Raw genomic sequence first — 19,118 nt, 5'->3', positions numbered from 1 at the left:
TATATACTCGGAAATAAAATGTGTGCACTTTGAGAGTCAGGCATAGGAGCACCTGATGCAGGTGAATATGAGGGACTGGTGATAGATACTATTTTTATACCCAAGTCCTTGAGCGTGTGAGTCCAGCCCCAGCTATAAGAAATAAGGGATATTAAACTTAGTAATTTGGTACCTTATTTTAAAGCAGTGATTAATTCCCTGCATCTCAATTTCTTCATCTAAAAAGTATACATAATAATAGTATTTACCTGATACAATACTATGGGAACTCAACTGAGAAAACCAATGAAAGAATTTAGGTCAGTGCTTGACCTTAGTAGGATCACCACATTAGTATTAGCTATAGATGTCATAAAATTAAGGTGTTAGTGTGGTATTTTAGTGATCATTATTGAAAATTCTAAAGTGTATTAAAGTTTGTTTGCATTTAAACATTTAAAAAATCTATTCTTGGTGGTGAAAATATTGAAAATTATGGACATCAATGCATTATGTCAAAATACATTGCAGTATCACTGTTAGTTTTCTGTTGCTATAATACATATCTAAAATAACCAACTTATAAAGTGAAAAGATCTCTTTTGGCTCACAGCTTTAGATGTTCTAGTCTTTGACACATTGATCCCCTTGCTTTTGGGCCTGTGCCAAGTCAGCACATCATGGCAAGAATATGTGGAAAAACAAAGCCACTCATCTCATCATAAGCCAGAGAAGGGGGATAAAAGGTGAGGATGAGACTAAGGCTTCATAATTCCCTTTGAGGACATGACCCCAGGGTCCTAAAGATCTCCCAATAAGATACACTTCTCAAAGGTTCTACCACCTCCCAAATCTACTACCCCTGAGACCCAGGTATGAAAACATGGCACTTTGAGAGACACTAAAGATATAAACCACAGCATTCTGCCACTGGCCCCAAAGGCTCCATTCCATTTCACAACGCAATATGAATAGTCCACCTTTAGAAGTCACCAAAATCTAAACTGTCCCAGCATTGCTCAAAAGTCCAAGTACAAAGTCTCTTCTAAAATTCAAGTCAAACTCAAGCTGTACTCAAGAAATAAAAACACAAATAACATGTTTCCAAGATACAATGTGAGGTAGGAACAGGATAAAGTATCATCATTTCAGAAAAGGAGAATAGAAAGGTATTGGCCTCAAGCAAGACCAAACTCCATCAGGGCAAACATTAAACCTTAAATCCTAAATCTCCATGTGAACTATTTTGAGTGCACTGTGATGGGATGTGGGCTCTCAAAAGCTTGGGCAGATCCACCCCCGCTCCCCATGACCTTGCTGATTGCAGCCCACCTTGTCTGCCTTCTTGGACAAGATTTTTATGCTGCCTATTGCTTTCCTATGCAAGCTTTGCTCATTTCTGGCACTCCTAACTTTTTGGGGCTCTCTATCACAGCTTTGACCTCACTTGCACAGTTCCACAATCCATTCCCCAGGCAGCTGACTGCAGGGACTCTGACCTTACTTTGCACTGCCTGGCTTCCAAGACGTTCCTTTGAAATTTTGATTGAAGTATCCATGACCCCATAACTCTTGCATGCTGCATGCTACAAACCAGCATCATATGCACAATCATATGCACAATGCTAAGGTGGACCACCAGCATAAGCTGTAACTGGTCTTGCTTGAACCATCACTGTAGCAGCCTATGAATGCCTTGCTAGCTCAGCAATGGAAAATGATTTCTAAGTTTGTCCTGAGTGCACAGGGTGCACAGGTGCAGAGAGACCTCAAACGAAAGTCTGAAATAATTTCCCATTTCCACATCTGTCACCAAGTCGCCCTTACGCTTGTCCTGATCTAAAACTCTTGGGTTTTTTTTTATCAGCGTTGATAACCACATCCTTCTTGACCAAAATTTTAAATGTTTCTTTTCTGGTCAAGCTGCAAATTTTTCAAATCTTTCTACTCTGTTCCTCTTTGCACCTAATTCTCACTCTTAATCCAGATGAAAGGATTCATCTGGATTTTTGATTCGTTTTGGATTCATCCAAAACTCCTGTCAGTCAACTGATACCCATGCCTGTAACACATGTATATTACATGCCTTGTAATTCATGGCATACATACAGGCATGGACTAAATGCATTCAAGTTTTTTAATATAGCAGAACAAGAATAATCTCCGATCTAATTCCCCATAGGGTCTTCATTTCCATCTGAGACCTCATCAATATCACCCTTACTATCTACATTCCTATCAGAATTCTTGTCTTCAGAGTCCCTTTTTAAGCTCCACTTGCAACATGCTAGGTTTTCTCTGGACCACTCCTCCAATTCTTTCCAAAGTCCTCCTGCACACCTATTCCAATCACTTAGTAACATCATCAAATATATAGTGAGAGCAAAGACTTCCCCATGTCATTGTACCAATTTTCTGTGTTACTATAGCAAAAAATAAAGTGGAAAGGTGATTTTGGCTCACTGTTTGGGAGGCTTCAGTCTATGGTCCATTGACCCCATTGTGTCTGGGATTGTGGCAAGTTAGCACAGCATGGCAGGAGCACATGATAAAGCAAAATTGCTGTCGCATGATGAGCCATGGAGGGAAAGAGAAAAAGAGCGAGGAAGAGGCTAGGACCTGACAATGCCCTCTAGGCCACAGCTCAGTGACATAATAACTCCACCACCTCCCAATACTATTATCCATCATCAAGATCCAAATTATAGCAATCACAATGCTTATCAATACATTGAAAATTTTGATGAAGCACAATTTTTGTTGTAAGCTTTCAATACTCATAGAGCAGGATGAATCATAGTCTCAATGGCAAACCCTATGTGTAAACAAAAAATAAAATGAAAATTATTGATTTCAAAGAAAAATTTACAAAGTATTTTTTCTTGGATACATATGGTGTATTGATCAATTTAACATAATTGAGATAGTTTATCAGCTTGTGAGTCTTCTTTATTATCTACATTACAACCCCATAGTCAGACTCTCATCGCTTATGACTATAATTCTAGCTACTTGAGAGGCTGAAATAAGAAGAATCACAGTTAAAGGCCAGATCAGGCAAATAGTTCTCAAGACAGTATTTTCAAAACTAGAGCAAAATGAATTCGAGGTGTGGATCAAATAGTAGATTACTTGCTTTGCAAGTACAGAGCTGAGTTCTAACTCTAGTCCCACAAAAATAAATAAAATATTTGACCCTTAACTTTTTATATAGACATCATAGAGAGTGAATGTTCTGTCTTACTTCTTTTTTTAAAAATGATGTTGGAGTCTCTGATTTTTAGAATTTTAGAAGTAGACTAAACATTTATAAATAATACATTGTCTTCCTACTAAAACTGTAAAATTGGTTTGATAGTATTTTTTCACATAATACTAGGAATATAGTAATTATTATCATTTCATTAAATTTATTGACACTATTGCTTTTCAGTGCCTGCTTTAGTTTTCTAATTGTGATAGGCATTACAAAGTTTGTTTCACCTTAGATGTCTTCCATTTTTTAAACTTGATTACATTATTCTGAAATATGACAATTTAATTCTTGTACTCAGAGATTTTTCATAAAGCAGTTCAATGATCTTTAAAAATTATCCAAGATTTAAAAAATTTTAAACTCCTACTTCAATAAGATGTGATGTGAATGACTAAATCTCATTTTGCATTTTTCTTCTCTTTTATTTCTCTCCAATTTGATCAAAAGTGTTGTCAAAATTGTAGATACTAGTTATAAAAACAAGATTGCCTTCTAGTGTAAGGAAATACAGAACAATTACAGCAATAGTGGGTTGGGTTGTTTGTTTGTTTGTTTATTTGGTTTTTGGTTTTGGGTTTTTTTGAGACAGGGTTTCACTATGTATCCCTGGCTGGCTTTGAACTCACAATCTTCCTGCCTCAGCCCCAGCTTAGTTATAGAATTTTTATGTTAAAAAAATAAGTGTTCACTCTTTCCTTAAGACCAAAATATGGCATTCAGCTTTGGAGAAAGTAAAATGCACAATGTATTCCAGAGACAGGTAAAATTTTACTTTAGCCTTTGAGATACCTTAAATTCAAAAAAAAATTTCTAATAAATGACAGTTAAGACAAAGACCAATTCCTTCCCCCAAAACAGTAACACAAGAGAGCAAATAAAGTCATTTTACAATGAATATGAGTGTACAATAGAGAATCATGTAAATGTGTATGTATTTTTAAATTTATTTGTCAATAAATAAAAATATAAAGAGTATGTTAGTTATGTGTTTGCTCTGGTTTTAACTTCTAAAACAGGGGAAAACCCAGATATTCAAATCAGCTCACATCTTACTACTTCTATTAAAGTGCATTTCAGTTTGTATTTCCTTCTCCTTTTACCAAACTTAACTAGTTTAGCTTTCTCTGTTTCAGAAGCAATGTATTGTACCACCATCCCACTTCCCGTTTTAGCCATCCCAGTGATTCTAGATGCAGACTCTCCAAAGTTTTTAGCGTTTTAGCAAAGTGTTTTATCAATATGCACTAAGTGTTGAGTGATGACCTTATTCTTTCCTTGTAACTTAGCTTCTGTTTACCTCCTCACAAAATAGACATAAAAATTGATTTACCTTTGACCTTCGACTCTATAAGAGATTTTCTTCTGCCGTGTTCTATCAAGAACACTAATAGGCCATTTTAAACATACAATATATAGCATGTGTGTACTAGATGCTGGTGGTGGCTCACACTTGTAATCCTAGCTACTTGGTAGGTCAAGATCTTGAGGATGGAGGTATGAGGTCAGCCCAGGCAAATAGTTCTTGAGACTCCACCTCCAAAATAACCAAGGCAAAATGGGCTGGAGTTGTTGTTCAAGTGGAGAGCTCCTGCTTTGCCAGTGTAAAGCCCTGAGTTCAAATCCCAGTCCCCCTCCCCCTCAAAAAAGTCATGTGTGCACTGACATAGAATACAGAGACCCAGGCATTAAGTAACCTCTTCAATTCTTGTGTTTGTTGGCCATGTGGTCAATTCATGCAGTTATGATGGAGTATATTATATTTTCTGCATAGCTTCATAAGTTTTTCATGAATACCTATTTGGAAAAAGGTAGTCAAAGAACTAAGAAATACACACACACAAACGCACACACACACACATACACACACACATATATAAATTTACACATATAAATATGTGTGTGTGCATGTGTGTGTATCTGTGTATGTTTGCTTATGGGCCATAGGACTATTTTTATTTAGTTATTGTTAATGGTTCTGAGATTTGAACTCAAGACAGTGCTTGCTAGGCAAGAATTCTACCTCTTGAGCCCTTACTTTAGTCCTTCTTACTCTGGTTAATTTAGAGATATGTTCTCTCTCTCTCTCTCTCTCTCTAATCTGGCTCACCAAAAAAAAAAAAAAAACCCGATTTTATGCTTCTCATCATAGCTGGGATGGCAGGTGCACACCATGATACCCATCTTTTTTCCTTTGAGATGAGCTCTGCAGCCTTTGTTCCAAGCTGGCCTGGAACTATTATCCTCCCAGTCTCAGCCTCCCCCATAGTTTGGGATGTCAGGTGTGTGTCATTGCTCCCAGTCATTGATCGAGATACAGTCTTGCTATTTTTTTGTCCATGGTAGCCTTGAACCACAATCTCTGCATCTCAGCCTCACAAGTAGCTAGGATTACAAGTATGAGCCACTGGGGCTCATAGGACTGTTATTTTAAGATGAATAGTTCCTGCTCATCTAGGGAGAAAATAAAAAGCAGCTGATAACTCATGGAATTTATATTTATCATTACTTGTGATTCACTGGAAAAATTTAGTGCTCTCTTCTACTGACATTTTATTGGCAAGATGTGGTACAGGTGAAAAGTGGAGTTCATCAGGTGCCTGCTGGCCCGTCAGGCAAAATGCCAAGTCTTTGCACTATCATACCGTGCTTGGCTTAAATGCAAAAAGAAGGCTCTGAATGGTGGCTCAAGACTGTCATTCCAGCTATGTGAGAGGCAGAGATTGGAAAGATTACAGTTCAAGGCCAGCCTGGGTAAAAAAGTCAGGAGACCCCCATCTCAACCCATGGCTGAGTTTGGTGGCATGCACCTGTCATTCCAGTTACACAAGGAAGTACAGATAGGAGGATGGCTTTCCAGGCCAGCCCAGGCATAAAGCAACACTACCTCAAAAATATCCAACTCAAAAAGGACTAGAGCAGTGGCTCAAGTGTTAAAGCACCTGCCTGGCAAGTGTGAGGCCCTGAGTCCACACCCCCAAGTACCACCAAAAAAATTAAAACACAAAAAGAAATAAGAAGAGAAGTGCATGTATGTGGAGAGAATGTGGTGCCTTAAAAAGTGACTTACTGGGAGAAATTAATGTTTGACCTTGAAGATGCTAGAATGTTCTCCCACTGTCCTTTAGATTTTTCCTCAACCAAAGCTCAGCCTTCTGCTTCCCTCTGGAAAAGAAGTCTTACACAGTTGAAGACAGTCTTGTAAGGTCTTTAAGACAAAGTATAAAAATGATGAATGAGACTATCCAAAGAGGTGAATGAAGTGACAGCAGGAAGTTACAAACCTATTTTTATCTGGTCCTCGTTCCTGTTCCTATAAATATTAATATATTCTACTGTCTACAGAATGAAGATGACCACAGCCAGTTTCATTTGCGCCAACTTCTAGAATTTACACATATTTGGAAAGTATCCAGGTAAGACATATTATTTCTGCTTCAAGATGACTTTGTGACTGAGTTTTTAAATGCCAAATCACAATATTTTTCAGTTGATTGTAAAAACATCCATCCTTTCCCTAGTACCAGGAAAGCTATTGTACTTTTAATCTCCCCTTGGCAAATTCTGTTAATAATTATCTATTCTTCACAGCTATTCAGATATATTTGAAGAGCTGCTAACATCTTCCAGAACAATCTAACTTCCATTTTAAAATATCTCTGTAGTTGGTTATTACATTTTCAAGGATTTTTTTCTCTTATTCAATTGTGAATCTAGGTATGCATATGTCACCAAGCTCTTTGTAAAACCAAATTTTCATACTTTGAAAGTCACCATCTCCTATTTAAAATTCCTTCTGGAACTCCCTGAAAGTAATTGGTATATCATAAACAGAGGAGTGTGAATTCAAATTGGAAGACACAAGTGACAGGAAATGAGCGTGTTCTAATTGATTCATACACCTAAATGTATTTGTGTATTATCTGGAAGAATAGACCCATCAGGAAGCTAATCTGAGCAAAGACATCAGTGCTACAGTGCAGATGTGTCTAGTGTTAAACTGTTCCCAGATGAACCAGCAAACAATGTTAAAAATTTTTAAAGCAGAGCTTGATGTAAAATACGAGTTAAAATTTCTTTCAGTGACAATTAATCATATTCATCACATTATGGAGTTATTATACTTTTTGGATATATTACCTCATCTAATTCTCCTCCTAAACCCGGTGATAATATATATTAAGCCATTTCAGAATCAGGGAAGCTGAAGTTCTGGGTGGTTAGATAACTTGCCCAAGGCCACTCAGATCATTAGCAGCTGGGCTCAATATAGCATGTTTGCAAAGGTATAGTTTCCACTTTGCAAAATAAATTTATTCAAGAAAGAAAGAACAGAAATGAGAAAATAGACAGTTATTGAGAAGAAAGAGAGATCAAATATGACAAAGTATTTTGGGGGGGAGGAGTGGTAATGGGGTTTGAATTTAGCTTCATGCTTACTAGGCAGGCTCTCTACTACTTGAGCCAGTCCTTTTTGATTTAGTTATTTTGGGATAGGGTCTCATGTTTATGTCTGGGACAGCCTGAACTATGATTGTCCTATTTATGCTTCTGACACAGCTGGGATGTAGCAGACACCCAGCTTTTATTGATCGAGATGTGGTCTCATGAACTTTTTGTCCAATTGGTGTCAAACCACAATCTTACCAATCTGTGCCTCCTGCGTAGCTAAGATTGGAGGTATAAACCACCATTCGTGACCCCACAAATTCTTGAAATTCTTGGGAGGGACGGAGGGAAGAGGGGGAGGAAAGAGGAACGAAGGGAGGGAAGGAAACATCACAACCTGCAGAAGAGTTTTGTGACCCTGAAAGGACTAGGGATTCTCCCCAACAAGCAAGCAATTAACTCTGCAATTTTGAGAGCCCTCTAATTCATTTCAATTCTGAATGGCCTACCTGGAGTCAGCATCTGACCCCACAGGTTAAAGAGAAAGAATGCCCTCAACACACATGCACACACACACACACACGCACACGCACACGCACACACACACTTCAGATGCCATTCACCAGCCTCAGCTTGTTTTGCCTATGCTGTGAATAACCAGCTCTATATTGGGGTTCCCACAATGTGCTCCTTGGGTTTGATTAATTTTCTGAATTTGTTCACAGAACTCAGGGAAGCATGTTTGCCAGTTTATTATAAGATATTTCAAAGGCCAGAGATGCATAGGGCAAGGTATGTGGAAAGGGAAACAGAGCTTCCATGCCCTCCTTGGGTGTGCCATCATCCATCCAGGAATCTCCATGTGTTTAGCCATCTGGAAACTCTCCAAATCCTGCCCATCTGGACTTTGATGGAGGCTTCATTACATGTGCACGATTGATCCATTGACTATTGGTGATCAACTTAACCTTAAGCCTTCTTTACCCAGAGATTGAGGGGTAGGGCTGAAAGTTCCAACGTTCTAATGTTGTCTTGATCTTCCCAGTGACCAGCTCCCATTCCGATGACAGCAGGGGGAAAAGCCATCAGTCAAACAGACATTCACCACCAAGCATTTTAGCTAAGAATTAGTGACAAAGACCAAATATATTTACAATGTTACTTCTGAGCAATGTATATTTTAAATTAACAGTAGTTTGATATAATGATCAGTCCTTGAGTCATTTGATAAATTTGCATGACTTCTTTTGAGTGCTAAAATTTTCAAATAGCCTACCAAGTTATGTAAACTTTATAAGGCACCCATATGAAATGTTTTTTAATTATGCCAAAAATAATCCTTTTTATACTGTCTGCTATAGAATAATGGATAAAACAAATCTTATGAAAAATATTTGTACTAAAGATAATATGAAGTAAGTTTTTCCACCCAATTTTAAAAAAGTTTTTTTTTTTCTTTTCAGGCAATGCCTCATAACAGTAATAAAAAAGTATGACTTCCACCTGAAAAACCTATTGAAAACTCAGGTATTAACTTTTGTTATTTCATCCATCAGTTTGATAAGCATTTATTAAGCATTTTCTATTTTCCTAAAACTTTGCGAGTTTCTAAAGAGACAAAAATTAATAAGATAGTTTACATTTGAGGGAGGGCTTTCATTCTACCCTGGAAAAACACACAAGTAAAACCACATTTGCAGTAAAATGTCATAGATAACACAAAAGAACTGTGTGTATGCAGGGCACATAAGAAAGGGTGATAAATTTTACTTCTTTGAGCTAGATGTTGAAAAATGAGTGTTTTATGGCCAGAGAAGAGTAATCTTGAAGGAAGAAGGTAGTAGGGATAACCTTCAGCAAAGAAAAAAAAAAAGGGAGCAGAAACAAAGTCAGGGAAGAGCCTGGTGTGATTAGGAAACTGTATGGAATTTTGCATGGCTTCAATGAGGGCTCAAAAGATGAGACTGGAAAGTGACCAGGCAAAAGTAGCAGATAGAGCATGTTATGTTGACTCTTGTGAGCCTGTGTGGCCAATGTAATGAATTTTTAATTTAACAGTTGGTGACATGAAGCTATTATGCAGAACAATGATTAATAGGTGATAAAAGAAGTGTTTGATTAGCTCTCATCACCCCTGAGTGGAATTTTCTCAGAGCTTCGTGCCTGCTAGGCAGGCACTCTATCACTCGAGCCATGTCTCCAGCCCTAATTCTCTCACTCTATTTCCTTCTCTCTTTCTTGATGCTGGTCTGAATCTGGAAGTGTGAGATAGGAAATGTGAAACAAACTCACAATTACATTTTTAAAAATTTCATAATAGCATAATTAGTATCTGTTTGAACTTGGCTCTTCAATGTTGTAATAAGAGTTCTTATTAATGTAGAATTTCAAACTTACCAGAACTCAGGACACATAATGACTTCATTCCTAAATGATTTATATTTCTTGTTTATAAGGAGTACTTGTTATTTAATGTCTCATGTATCTTATCCATCTCTCTTCCACAGTCTCTCCTCTCTCAGAAACACACACACACATTTTTGAGAGTATGTAATATTTCTTAATTTCTAAATTTAGAAGTTGGATCATATAACCCATGTTTGAAGCTTCCAATTTGTTCATTTTGAAAGAAACTATTGAGCATTGTGAATTTCTCCAATATGACTTACAAACTGGCAAGACATCAAAGAAACACTGTCTTTACAATATCACTGGCAAGTAGTGGTCAACACTTGTAACTAAACTAATTTGTAAATAGGCCACAGTGTCTAAGGTTTTCCAGGTGAACTCAATCTAAAACCATGAACTTTTTAAATGAGATTTTTTTTTTTATGAAACATCAATAATAAATCTGTGAGGACAAAGGAAAGACTATAATATCATCAATTCACAAGTTTGCACCTTCTAGGTTTTTGACAAGTAAATTCATTAAGTAGCATTTCATCAATGTCCAACACAGTATCAGTTTGAAAAGTAGTATTTTTATCTTCTCTTCCAAAGTTAGAATATTATACCTGACTTAAAAAATAACAAATATGCATTTGACAAAATGTCAAGAATATTGCTGAATAATATGGATTATTTAAATTATCAAATATTTTCTTCCCTCAGAATAATTGTTTCAATGTACTTTAGGCTCCACTCATTTTAGATTAGGCATTTTGGCTTTTGTTTAAATAGCTAACTGTGTAGATTTTTCATTGGACTTTTTCCCCTCCCTTCATCTAATATGCTGAACTGCAAGGACTGTTTTCTGTATTCATTCTGTATTCTGTATTCATTTTTAACATGTCAGAGAAATTAAGTATAGATGAGAAAGAAGTTTCCCCAAAGGAACTACCAAATAGTTAGTCGATGCAAATTACTGAACTATTTGCACACAGGGACAGAGATGGAAGACTGTATCCTGATCTTTAGTTGCTGATGTTCTAGTTGGAGAGACAGCATATTCACAAAAGTAATGTATCCAGGGTGCTGTATATATGGAGCAATGCAGTGTCAAACCAGATTTCATCCTGAGTAAAAGAATCAACTTCTGATTCAAAATTGCTTCTTCCTGTCTGGCACTGTGGCTCACATCTTTAATCCAAGCTACCCCAGAGACCCGGATTGGGAACATCATGGCCCAAGGCCATACCTGGCAAAAAGTTAGCAAGACCTTATCTCAACCAATAAAAACTGGATATGGTAATGTGCACCTGTCATCCCAGCTACCCTGGAAGCATTAATAAGACAATGGTCCAGGCCAGCCAGGACATAAATGGGAGACCCTATTCAATAGCAAAAAGGACTGGGGTGGGGGGTGAGTGTGGTTCAAGGGGTAGACTACATGCCTGCCAAACACAAGACTCTCAGTTTAAAACCCAATATATAATTAAAAAATTATTCTTCCTTTTAGTTTTTAATATGTTGTCTCCAAATTCTTTTTATTTATTGTTGTGCTAGGTGGGGGTACATTGTGGCATTTACAAAAGTGTTTACAATGTATCAAATATACCATACTTTAGTTCACACCCTCCACCACTCTCCTTTACTCCCCTCCTCCCACTACTGGAATGGTTTCAACAGGCATCATTTTTGCATTTCCATACATGTGTACACAATATTTGCACCATATTCACCCTTCTATCTCCTTTCTCTGCCATCTCCATCCTCCCAATAGGTACCAACCCCCACTGCCCCTGGCAGACCTGTTCTGCCCTGCTGTTCTCCAGTTTTGTAGAAGAAAAAAGTAAAAAGAAAAAAAAATGACCTTTTTTCTTGTTTAAATAAAGACAGCTACATGGGGAGTTTCCTTCTGACATTTCCATGTACATATGTATTACAACCCCAAAATCCCAGTTAGAACCTTCAGAGAAAGTTGCAATCTGTACCACTGAGGATAAACTTACACTACAATGTATTAACTATTGAAATAGTTACAAAGTAGTTGGGCCAGGATTGAGAAAAACTAGTCCATGCCTCATAACGTGGTTTGGCTTCATGTAATACCTGCCTGGTGAAGAGAGCTAAGACCTTCCAGATTCTTGCATCATCTAACCAATACCTTGGAGGCTATACTGAATACATAACCAGAAGAATACAGAATCTTTATTTTTCAGGTTAAATGACTCAGGGGAGGAAGGTGGATACTACTTATCTCACTCTTGCCCCTCCCCCAAAACCACAACCTAGCTATATTCATATAGACAGTAGAAAATCCCAAATATAAGTTGAAAGAAAGGGGACAGAGGGGTTTTATAATACATGCTTAGCTTTTTTAGAACCAAAGCTGTCTTAGTAACAGCAAATCTATTGTTAAATTTTGAGGACTTTCCATTTTCAACATAAATTAAGCAGAGTAGTGATCCAAGGCAATATGTAGAAGCAGATTCCAACAAAACTTTTGTCATTAACAGTATATTCCTAAAACTCATATTATTCATTACTAAAGACAATAAAATATTATACAATGAAATTTTAATGATTAATTAAATTGTCAATATAATGTGCTTAATGTACTATAGAGACTGAAGGGAAGTGCTCAAAAAATGATAAGTGCAGGTATGATTTTATTACTACTATTGCTATTTTTGTTGTCTATAGTCCTATTTAGGTTGCAGAAGAATAATGCCACAGAATCAATTTGCATTCACAACAGGATATAAGAAAAGGTGGAAAGGGAGCAAAATTGTTAAGAAAATGGGATAAAATGAATAGGTATCAAGGACCAGTGGGAAGGTCACAAAATGAGAAGTAGAGGAAATAAAGGAGCTAAGATCAGGACATAGGAAAACAAAGCTTGATTGCAGAGATGAAAGTACCTTCACAGAAATAAAGGACAGATTGAAACTGCTAAAAGTCAAACCTATTATGTAAAGAATGCTCTCAGAGTAATGAAGTATAAAAACTGAGAAGTAAAAAAGTCAGTCTTCAAAGTGGAAGATCATTTGGATTCCTAGAGAGATAGAAATTACTGGAATATTAACAAAAATATGACCTGACATTCTATGTGGAAATTGTGTAGTGAATTATATATACGTTGCATGAAGGACATATAATATATTTACATTAAAGAAGAATGATGAGGCAGGAACACTACTGAACAATAAGGAATGCAATATTGCTAGTATCATAGAATCAGCTCATAGACATCTGTCCTCTACATAATCAGTACTCTTTAAGGGAAAGTATCTTGTAACTTTTCTTTATCATCATTAAGGTATGTATCCATTAGCAAGGTAAGATTTGTTTCTTTTAATGTCTATATAAATGAGATCAAACTATGTGTACTTTCCAAGCCTTGTATCTTTCACTCAATATGGTTTGTGGGATTTCTCCATTTGCTCCATAGACTGTCATTTGTTCATATTTAACTCTGTATAGTATCCCATTAAAAGAGTGGACTTCAACTAGTTTATCTACTCTATTCTTGGTGTACATTTGAGATAATATAAAGTATATATGTGGGGAACATACCAAGGTTTATAGATTTACTGCATAATGTCAAACACTTTTCTAATAAATCTATCCATATTTTACAATATGTGAGAGGTCTTCTTGCTCTGTTTTCTCACCAACATGTAGACTAGTTCAACTTTTTAAACATTTGTGAACATGAGGTATATGTAATGGTGTTTGGTTTTAGTTTTTAACTTTCCTTTATCATTGCTTTTTAAAAATGTAACATTCAAATTTCCTCTTTTATAATTTACATGTTGAAGCTTTGGTCAATTTTTCCACATTTTTTGTCTTATTCAAATAGATGTGTGGGAGTATTTTATACATTTACTCTTGCTTCTGTTACGTGTATTTTAAATATCTTATGCCAATTGGTGTCTTATCTTTCCACTGTCATTATGCCTTCTTTATTCAGTCAACTTCCTCAAAGTTTAATTTATATAAAATGAAATGCATCCATGTTACATACACAGCTTGAATATATATGTGTATATATATATATACACATATATATACATACCTATATATTGAATATACATATATACATACACACATGTAACCACATCTGGAGTCAAGATATGAGGTATTTCCATTATATCAAAATCTGCCTCTCAGGAGTAAATCCCTCCCATCCTAGACCACATACAACCAAAGATTCACTGCCTCTGAACTTGAATTCATTTTTCTTTTTAGAGAATTTTATGTAAATGGAGTCATATGTACAGTATAAGAAGTGTTCCTGTTGCTATATCCTCATCAACACTTCATATTGTTAGTGTTTTAATTTCAGCCATTGTAGAACGTTTGTAGCAATATTTCCTCATTTTTTTTGAGATGAGGCCTTGCTATGTAGTCTAGGCTGGACTCGAAATTGTGATCCTCCTGCCTCAACCTACTGAGTGCTGGGATTATAAATACGCACATGTTTTAAATTTTCATTCCTCAATGAATAAAGATGCTGAATTACCTTCATGTGATTCATTTATGTTTATATATCTTCTTTTGTCAAGTGCCTGCTTATTTTTTATATTGACTTTAAGTCCTATTGTTACTGACTGCAAAAGCTCTTGTATATTATACATGGAAATTCATTGTGAGATGTATGCTAAATGTACTGAAAATCTTTTCTACCAGTCTGTCGTGTTATGTGTTTATTTTATTTACTTAAGTGTCATTCATAAAAAGCTGAAGTTTTAAGCTTTTAAAAAAATCCACTTTTAAACTTTTTATTTTGTAGTTTACATTTTATATCATTTAATAAATATTGACCTATATAAGCTTGTATGAATTTTCTACAGTTTATTCAATATTGTAGACGTAGCAACTGTTTGATTCTATGATACATTTCAGGTTAGTTTTTGCATGTGTTAGAAGGTAACATTCAAGGTTTTTTTCTAAATGAATAATGTATTTCAAATGGCACGTTTTCCTCTGTTGCATACCCTTGGCAATATTCTCAAAAATAATTAGCCAGACTTTTGTGGATCACATTTTAGACTCCCTATTGTGTCCCATGAATCTAAGTGTCTATCCTGAAATCAACTCAACACTTTTAATGGCCATAGAAAGTCTTGAAATCAGACTTCAGCATCATTATTTTAAAAATTATTTGCTGACTTTAGATACTTCACTAGCAATATTGGTGAATGCATTGATCTATTTTAGGACAATCTAGTATTTCAAAATATTGAATTTTGTAATCCATGAGTGTCCAATCTAACCCAATTCATCTGTCCATTTACATAGGTTTTCTTAAACTTCAGCAATGTTTTACAATTTGGTGTATAGGTATAATGCATATGCTTTTTGTAGCTGATTCATATATACATAGTTTATTCCTAAGCATTTTGTGAGTTTTTATAATATCATATATAGTGTTTCATATCATTTGCAGTTGTTTGTTGCTAATCAACAGAAATAGCATTGAATTTCACATCTTGAATTTTATACTGTGCCTTGTTAAACTAATTTTTTCATTTCCAGAAATTATTTTTAGATTCCTTAGGACTTTTACATTTACAATCATGACATCTGTGGAACAATTTTTATTTTTCCTCTCTAATTATAGGGCTTTTATTTACCTTTCTTATTATTTGATGCTTGTCAAGCACTCAAAAGAATTTTGAGCAGCAGTAAGGACACAATTCTTGCCTTATTATTCTCAGAAAGTTACATCTTTCACCAGGGAGTATGATGTAAGATTGTGTAGTTTTGATATGAAGTTAGTTGTCTTTTACTAGGTTGTAGAGGTTTTCTTTTTTTCTCAGTTTACTAAGAATATTTATCTGGAATGAATGATGAATTTTGTGAAATGTTTTTCTGCACAACTTTTCTTTTATTCTTTTCATATTTTAAAGTATTTTTGCATTAGTGGGATGAACCTCACTCTAAGGATTTATGATCCTTTTCATATAATTTTCACTTAGTATAGGATATTGCACTATGAGGAACATAGACTTATAGTTTTACTTTCTTATAATATTGTTGTTAGATTTAGTAAATGTGAACTCTGGCCACATAAGGTAAGTTGCAAAGTGTTTCTTCTTCATCTATATTCTAAAACAATCTGAGTAGGTTTGGTTTTACTGCCTTCTTACATCATTTCATTCACTGATGAAAACTATCACCCTTAGGATTTTCTTCTAGGGAAGCATTCCAGAATAAATTCAATTTTAAAAAGTGTCATAAAACTATTCAAATTTTTGGAGTTGAAAAGTCATCAATTTCCCTCTAAGTTTTAGCAGCATACCAAATTTGTGATATCTTGGCCAATACCTCCTCAAATATTTCTCTATCCTGTTCTTATCTTTCCAGAACTCCAGTTGAACAAATGACTCTGTCTGGCAGATTTTAGATGTTGTGTTTTGGTCTTTTCCCCTTGTGTTTCAGTTAGGATAACTTCTCTTGACATATCTTCAGTTTCATTCCTACCTTTCTTAGCTGTGTCTAATCTAATGACAAAGCCATTAAAGAAATTCTTCATTTTTAATATATATATATTCATATCTCTATCATTTCCATTTGACTCTTTGCATAAGCTCTGCTTCTCTATGGAAATTTTCCATCTGTTTGTACATGCTATCCACATTCCTGACAGAGATAACATCTGGGTCACCTCAAGGCTGATGTTGTTAATTGTTTTATCTACTGACAATGGGTTGTATTACTTTGCTTTTTTTATGTGCATCCTAATTTTTGATTGAATGCTAGACGTCATGTGTAGAACAACATCAAAGACCAATATTTCACACTTGAAAATGGTGAGTGAGTGTTCATTTCTGTTACACAGTTAATATGTCAGGTTGATAGGACCTAGTTAAAATTGTGGTCCCATGGAGGGAGTTTTCTCAGTGCTCCCGCTTTACCCTCAGCTTTCAAAAATCCCTACCTGCCTATATTCCAGAGTGGGTCTCTCTCCATACTTTCATGCCCCTCCAGAAGTACTATGCTCTTATTTTTTTACTAAATGATAGACTCCTTGTGTGGTCAAGGGAGTTTTGTGTTGTAAGGATCCAACCACAGCCTCAGGCGTACTCTATACACCTGAGCATTGGAAGGGACTTTCTGATCACTTCTTTCCTTCCTACTCATGCCAGGCAGACTCTGCCTCATCTGCTGTTAGTCCCATACAGGAGTTTGTGTTCCTTCTGCTTGATCTCTGGTTAGTATGTAGGTGAGATTCTAGACCCAAGACAGGGTTTCCACAGGTACAAAATGGTTTTTCTTCTATACTTCCCTCATCAACAAGGCGTCTTCACCTGTGTCCTGCCTCTTCCTTAGAGGCAGACCATTTTGTTTTGGCCTTCTTTCCAAAACAAACCTTAGCGTGACAAAGGATTGGCTGCAACTCCCCCAGGAGTTAAGACTTTTGCTTCATATCAGAAAAAGAGCCACAAAAGTGGGTAGGGCTTTGTGCCTGTCCTTCAGAAACTGCTGAGCACCCACACACCTGCACCACTGAATAGGTTCCCTGCATTGCTTTTAATTTTCCCCTGAAGCACTGGCAGGTCTCAGTGGAAAAAAGCTTGCAGGTGACTGGAAACTTCCCCTTGTGTCTTGGGCTTCTGATGTTATAAACTGTCCTGCTAGCTCAATCTTAGCCCTTAAGAATTTGTTAAACTTTCCTCTTTTTCCTCTGCTCTACTGAAGGTTAAACACTGTGTGCCCCATCTCTCTTTGGAGGGCAATTGTGAGTCTGTGTAATTCAGTTTAAATCTCTTCTGGGGTTATAAAATGTTATGTTTTATATTTTATCGTTTTTGCTTTTTACAGTAGGACCAACATCCTACATCAATGACTATATTAGTGTTTAAGGGAAAAGTAACAGCAACTCTTGAGCCCAAGATGAATAGCAGTCTAAATTATCAATTTGTCTCCAAATTCATTAATTGAATTGGTGATTTTCAATTTATATATATTTATATAAATATAAACTCTTTAAGATTTATATGAAATCTAGAAGACAATAAACTGTACTGTGGCTTGCTAATACATAAATGCATAGTACTTTATCACAGCTAAATGAAATTATTGTGCTGTTTTGTTTTGTTGAGTTTTTCTTCTGTTCTGTTTTCCAGGAGGATGCAGAGGAGAAAAGTTTGCCACCAATCTTTTCCAGTGCTCAAAATACTTTTCAGGTATGCTCAGTGTCTAAAGTATCAAAATACTGCTCCTTTGATGTCTAGAAAGCATCAAATATTTTTGAAAATAGCTTGAAATAGAGCATATAAAATAACATTACATATTTATATTTTTCAGTATTTTTAGTTCAAAGAGTCAGCATTATTAAAAATTTATTCCAGTCCCAACTCTTATGCAACTGAAAAATCTCCTCCAAATATCCCTGAGTGTAGGGAATATTTAGTTGTAGCACATTTGCCTAGCACACACAAAGCTCTGTGTTAGATCACCAGTATCACAAATGTACCTATTCCTGATTGTCCACATACGATAATGTGAAGGAGCTCTACTCACAGGTCCACCTATCAATTTTTGGGCAAATGATTTTAACAAAGACTTTTCTCATAGTGAGTTAAAGTGAACCTGTCTAAACTGGTAACCATTTGTTGTACTTTATCTTTCACAGATACCTGACAATAAATCTAATCCCCTTTTCTCCTGATAGGCCACCAAATACTGGAGAATATTTATCATTTCATCTTTTCAAGCTGAAACATTCCAGTACCATCAACTACATGTCTGTTGAAGTCCATTAAGCTATAGCCTTGTGGTTCATGCCTCATATATAGGGTGGTCCATCTGTGACCTAACTTTCTCCTCCATCATTGAAATGCTGGATGTTCTCACATCTTGATCCTGGTTTTCAGTATTTTCTTTCCTCCATCTACATTCTCTCCCTGAACAGTTATATTCAAATCTTGACCAGGCACCTCAGTTAATAATGCCCAAACCTGGCCTTAATATCTCTTGAAATAAGTGAAATAGTGATTAGCTCTTGAAATATTCCTCCTGTTTTGCACCTATAGAGGTTCTTACAACATGGATCATTTCTCCTAGGACTTGTAAATTTTAAGCTGATTTTTCAGTCTGACCTGTG

At 35.9% G+C, this 19,118-nt stretch overlaps 1 protein-coding gene across 2 annotated transcripts in view; it reads left to right on the top strand.

Annotated features, from left to right (window-relative positions):
- Window positions 1–18,261, top strand: part of LOC109677015 (phosphatidylinositol 3-kinase C2 domain-containing subunit gamma-like) — an 85,071-nt gene extending 66,810 nt beyond the window's left edge. For both annotated transcript variants that reach the window (XM_074075979.1, XM_074075980.1), the window contains exons 7-9: window positions 6,578–6,648; window positions 9,085–9,148; window positions 18,139–18,261. In XM_074075979.1, coding sequence (XP_073932080.1) covers window positions 6,578–6,648; window positions 9,085–9,148; window positions 18,139–18,246 — 243 coding nt within the window. In that variant the 3' untranslated portion in view covers window positions 18,247–18,261. The remainder of the gene's footprint in view (window positions 1–6,577; window positions 6,649–9,084; window positions 9,149–18,138) is intronic.
- Window positions 18,262–19,118: the final 857 nt, after the last annotated feature.

This window comes from Castor canadensis, chromosome 6, assembly GCF_047511655.1.
Source record: "Castor canadensis chromosome 6, mCasCan1.hap1v2, whole genome shotgun sequence".
Taxonomy (NCBI): Eukaryota; Metazoa; Chordata; class Mammalia; order Rodentia; family Castoridae; genus Castor; species Castor canadensis.
The sequence above is the reverse complement of the archived record's forward strand: the minus strand, read 5'-3'. Positions and strand labels throughout refer to the sequence as shown.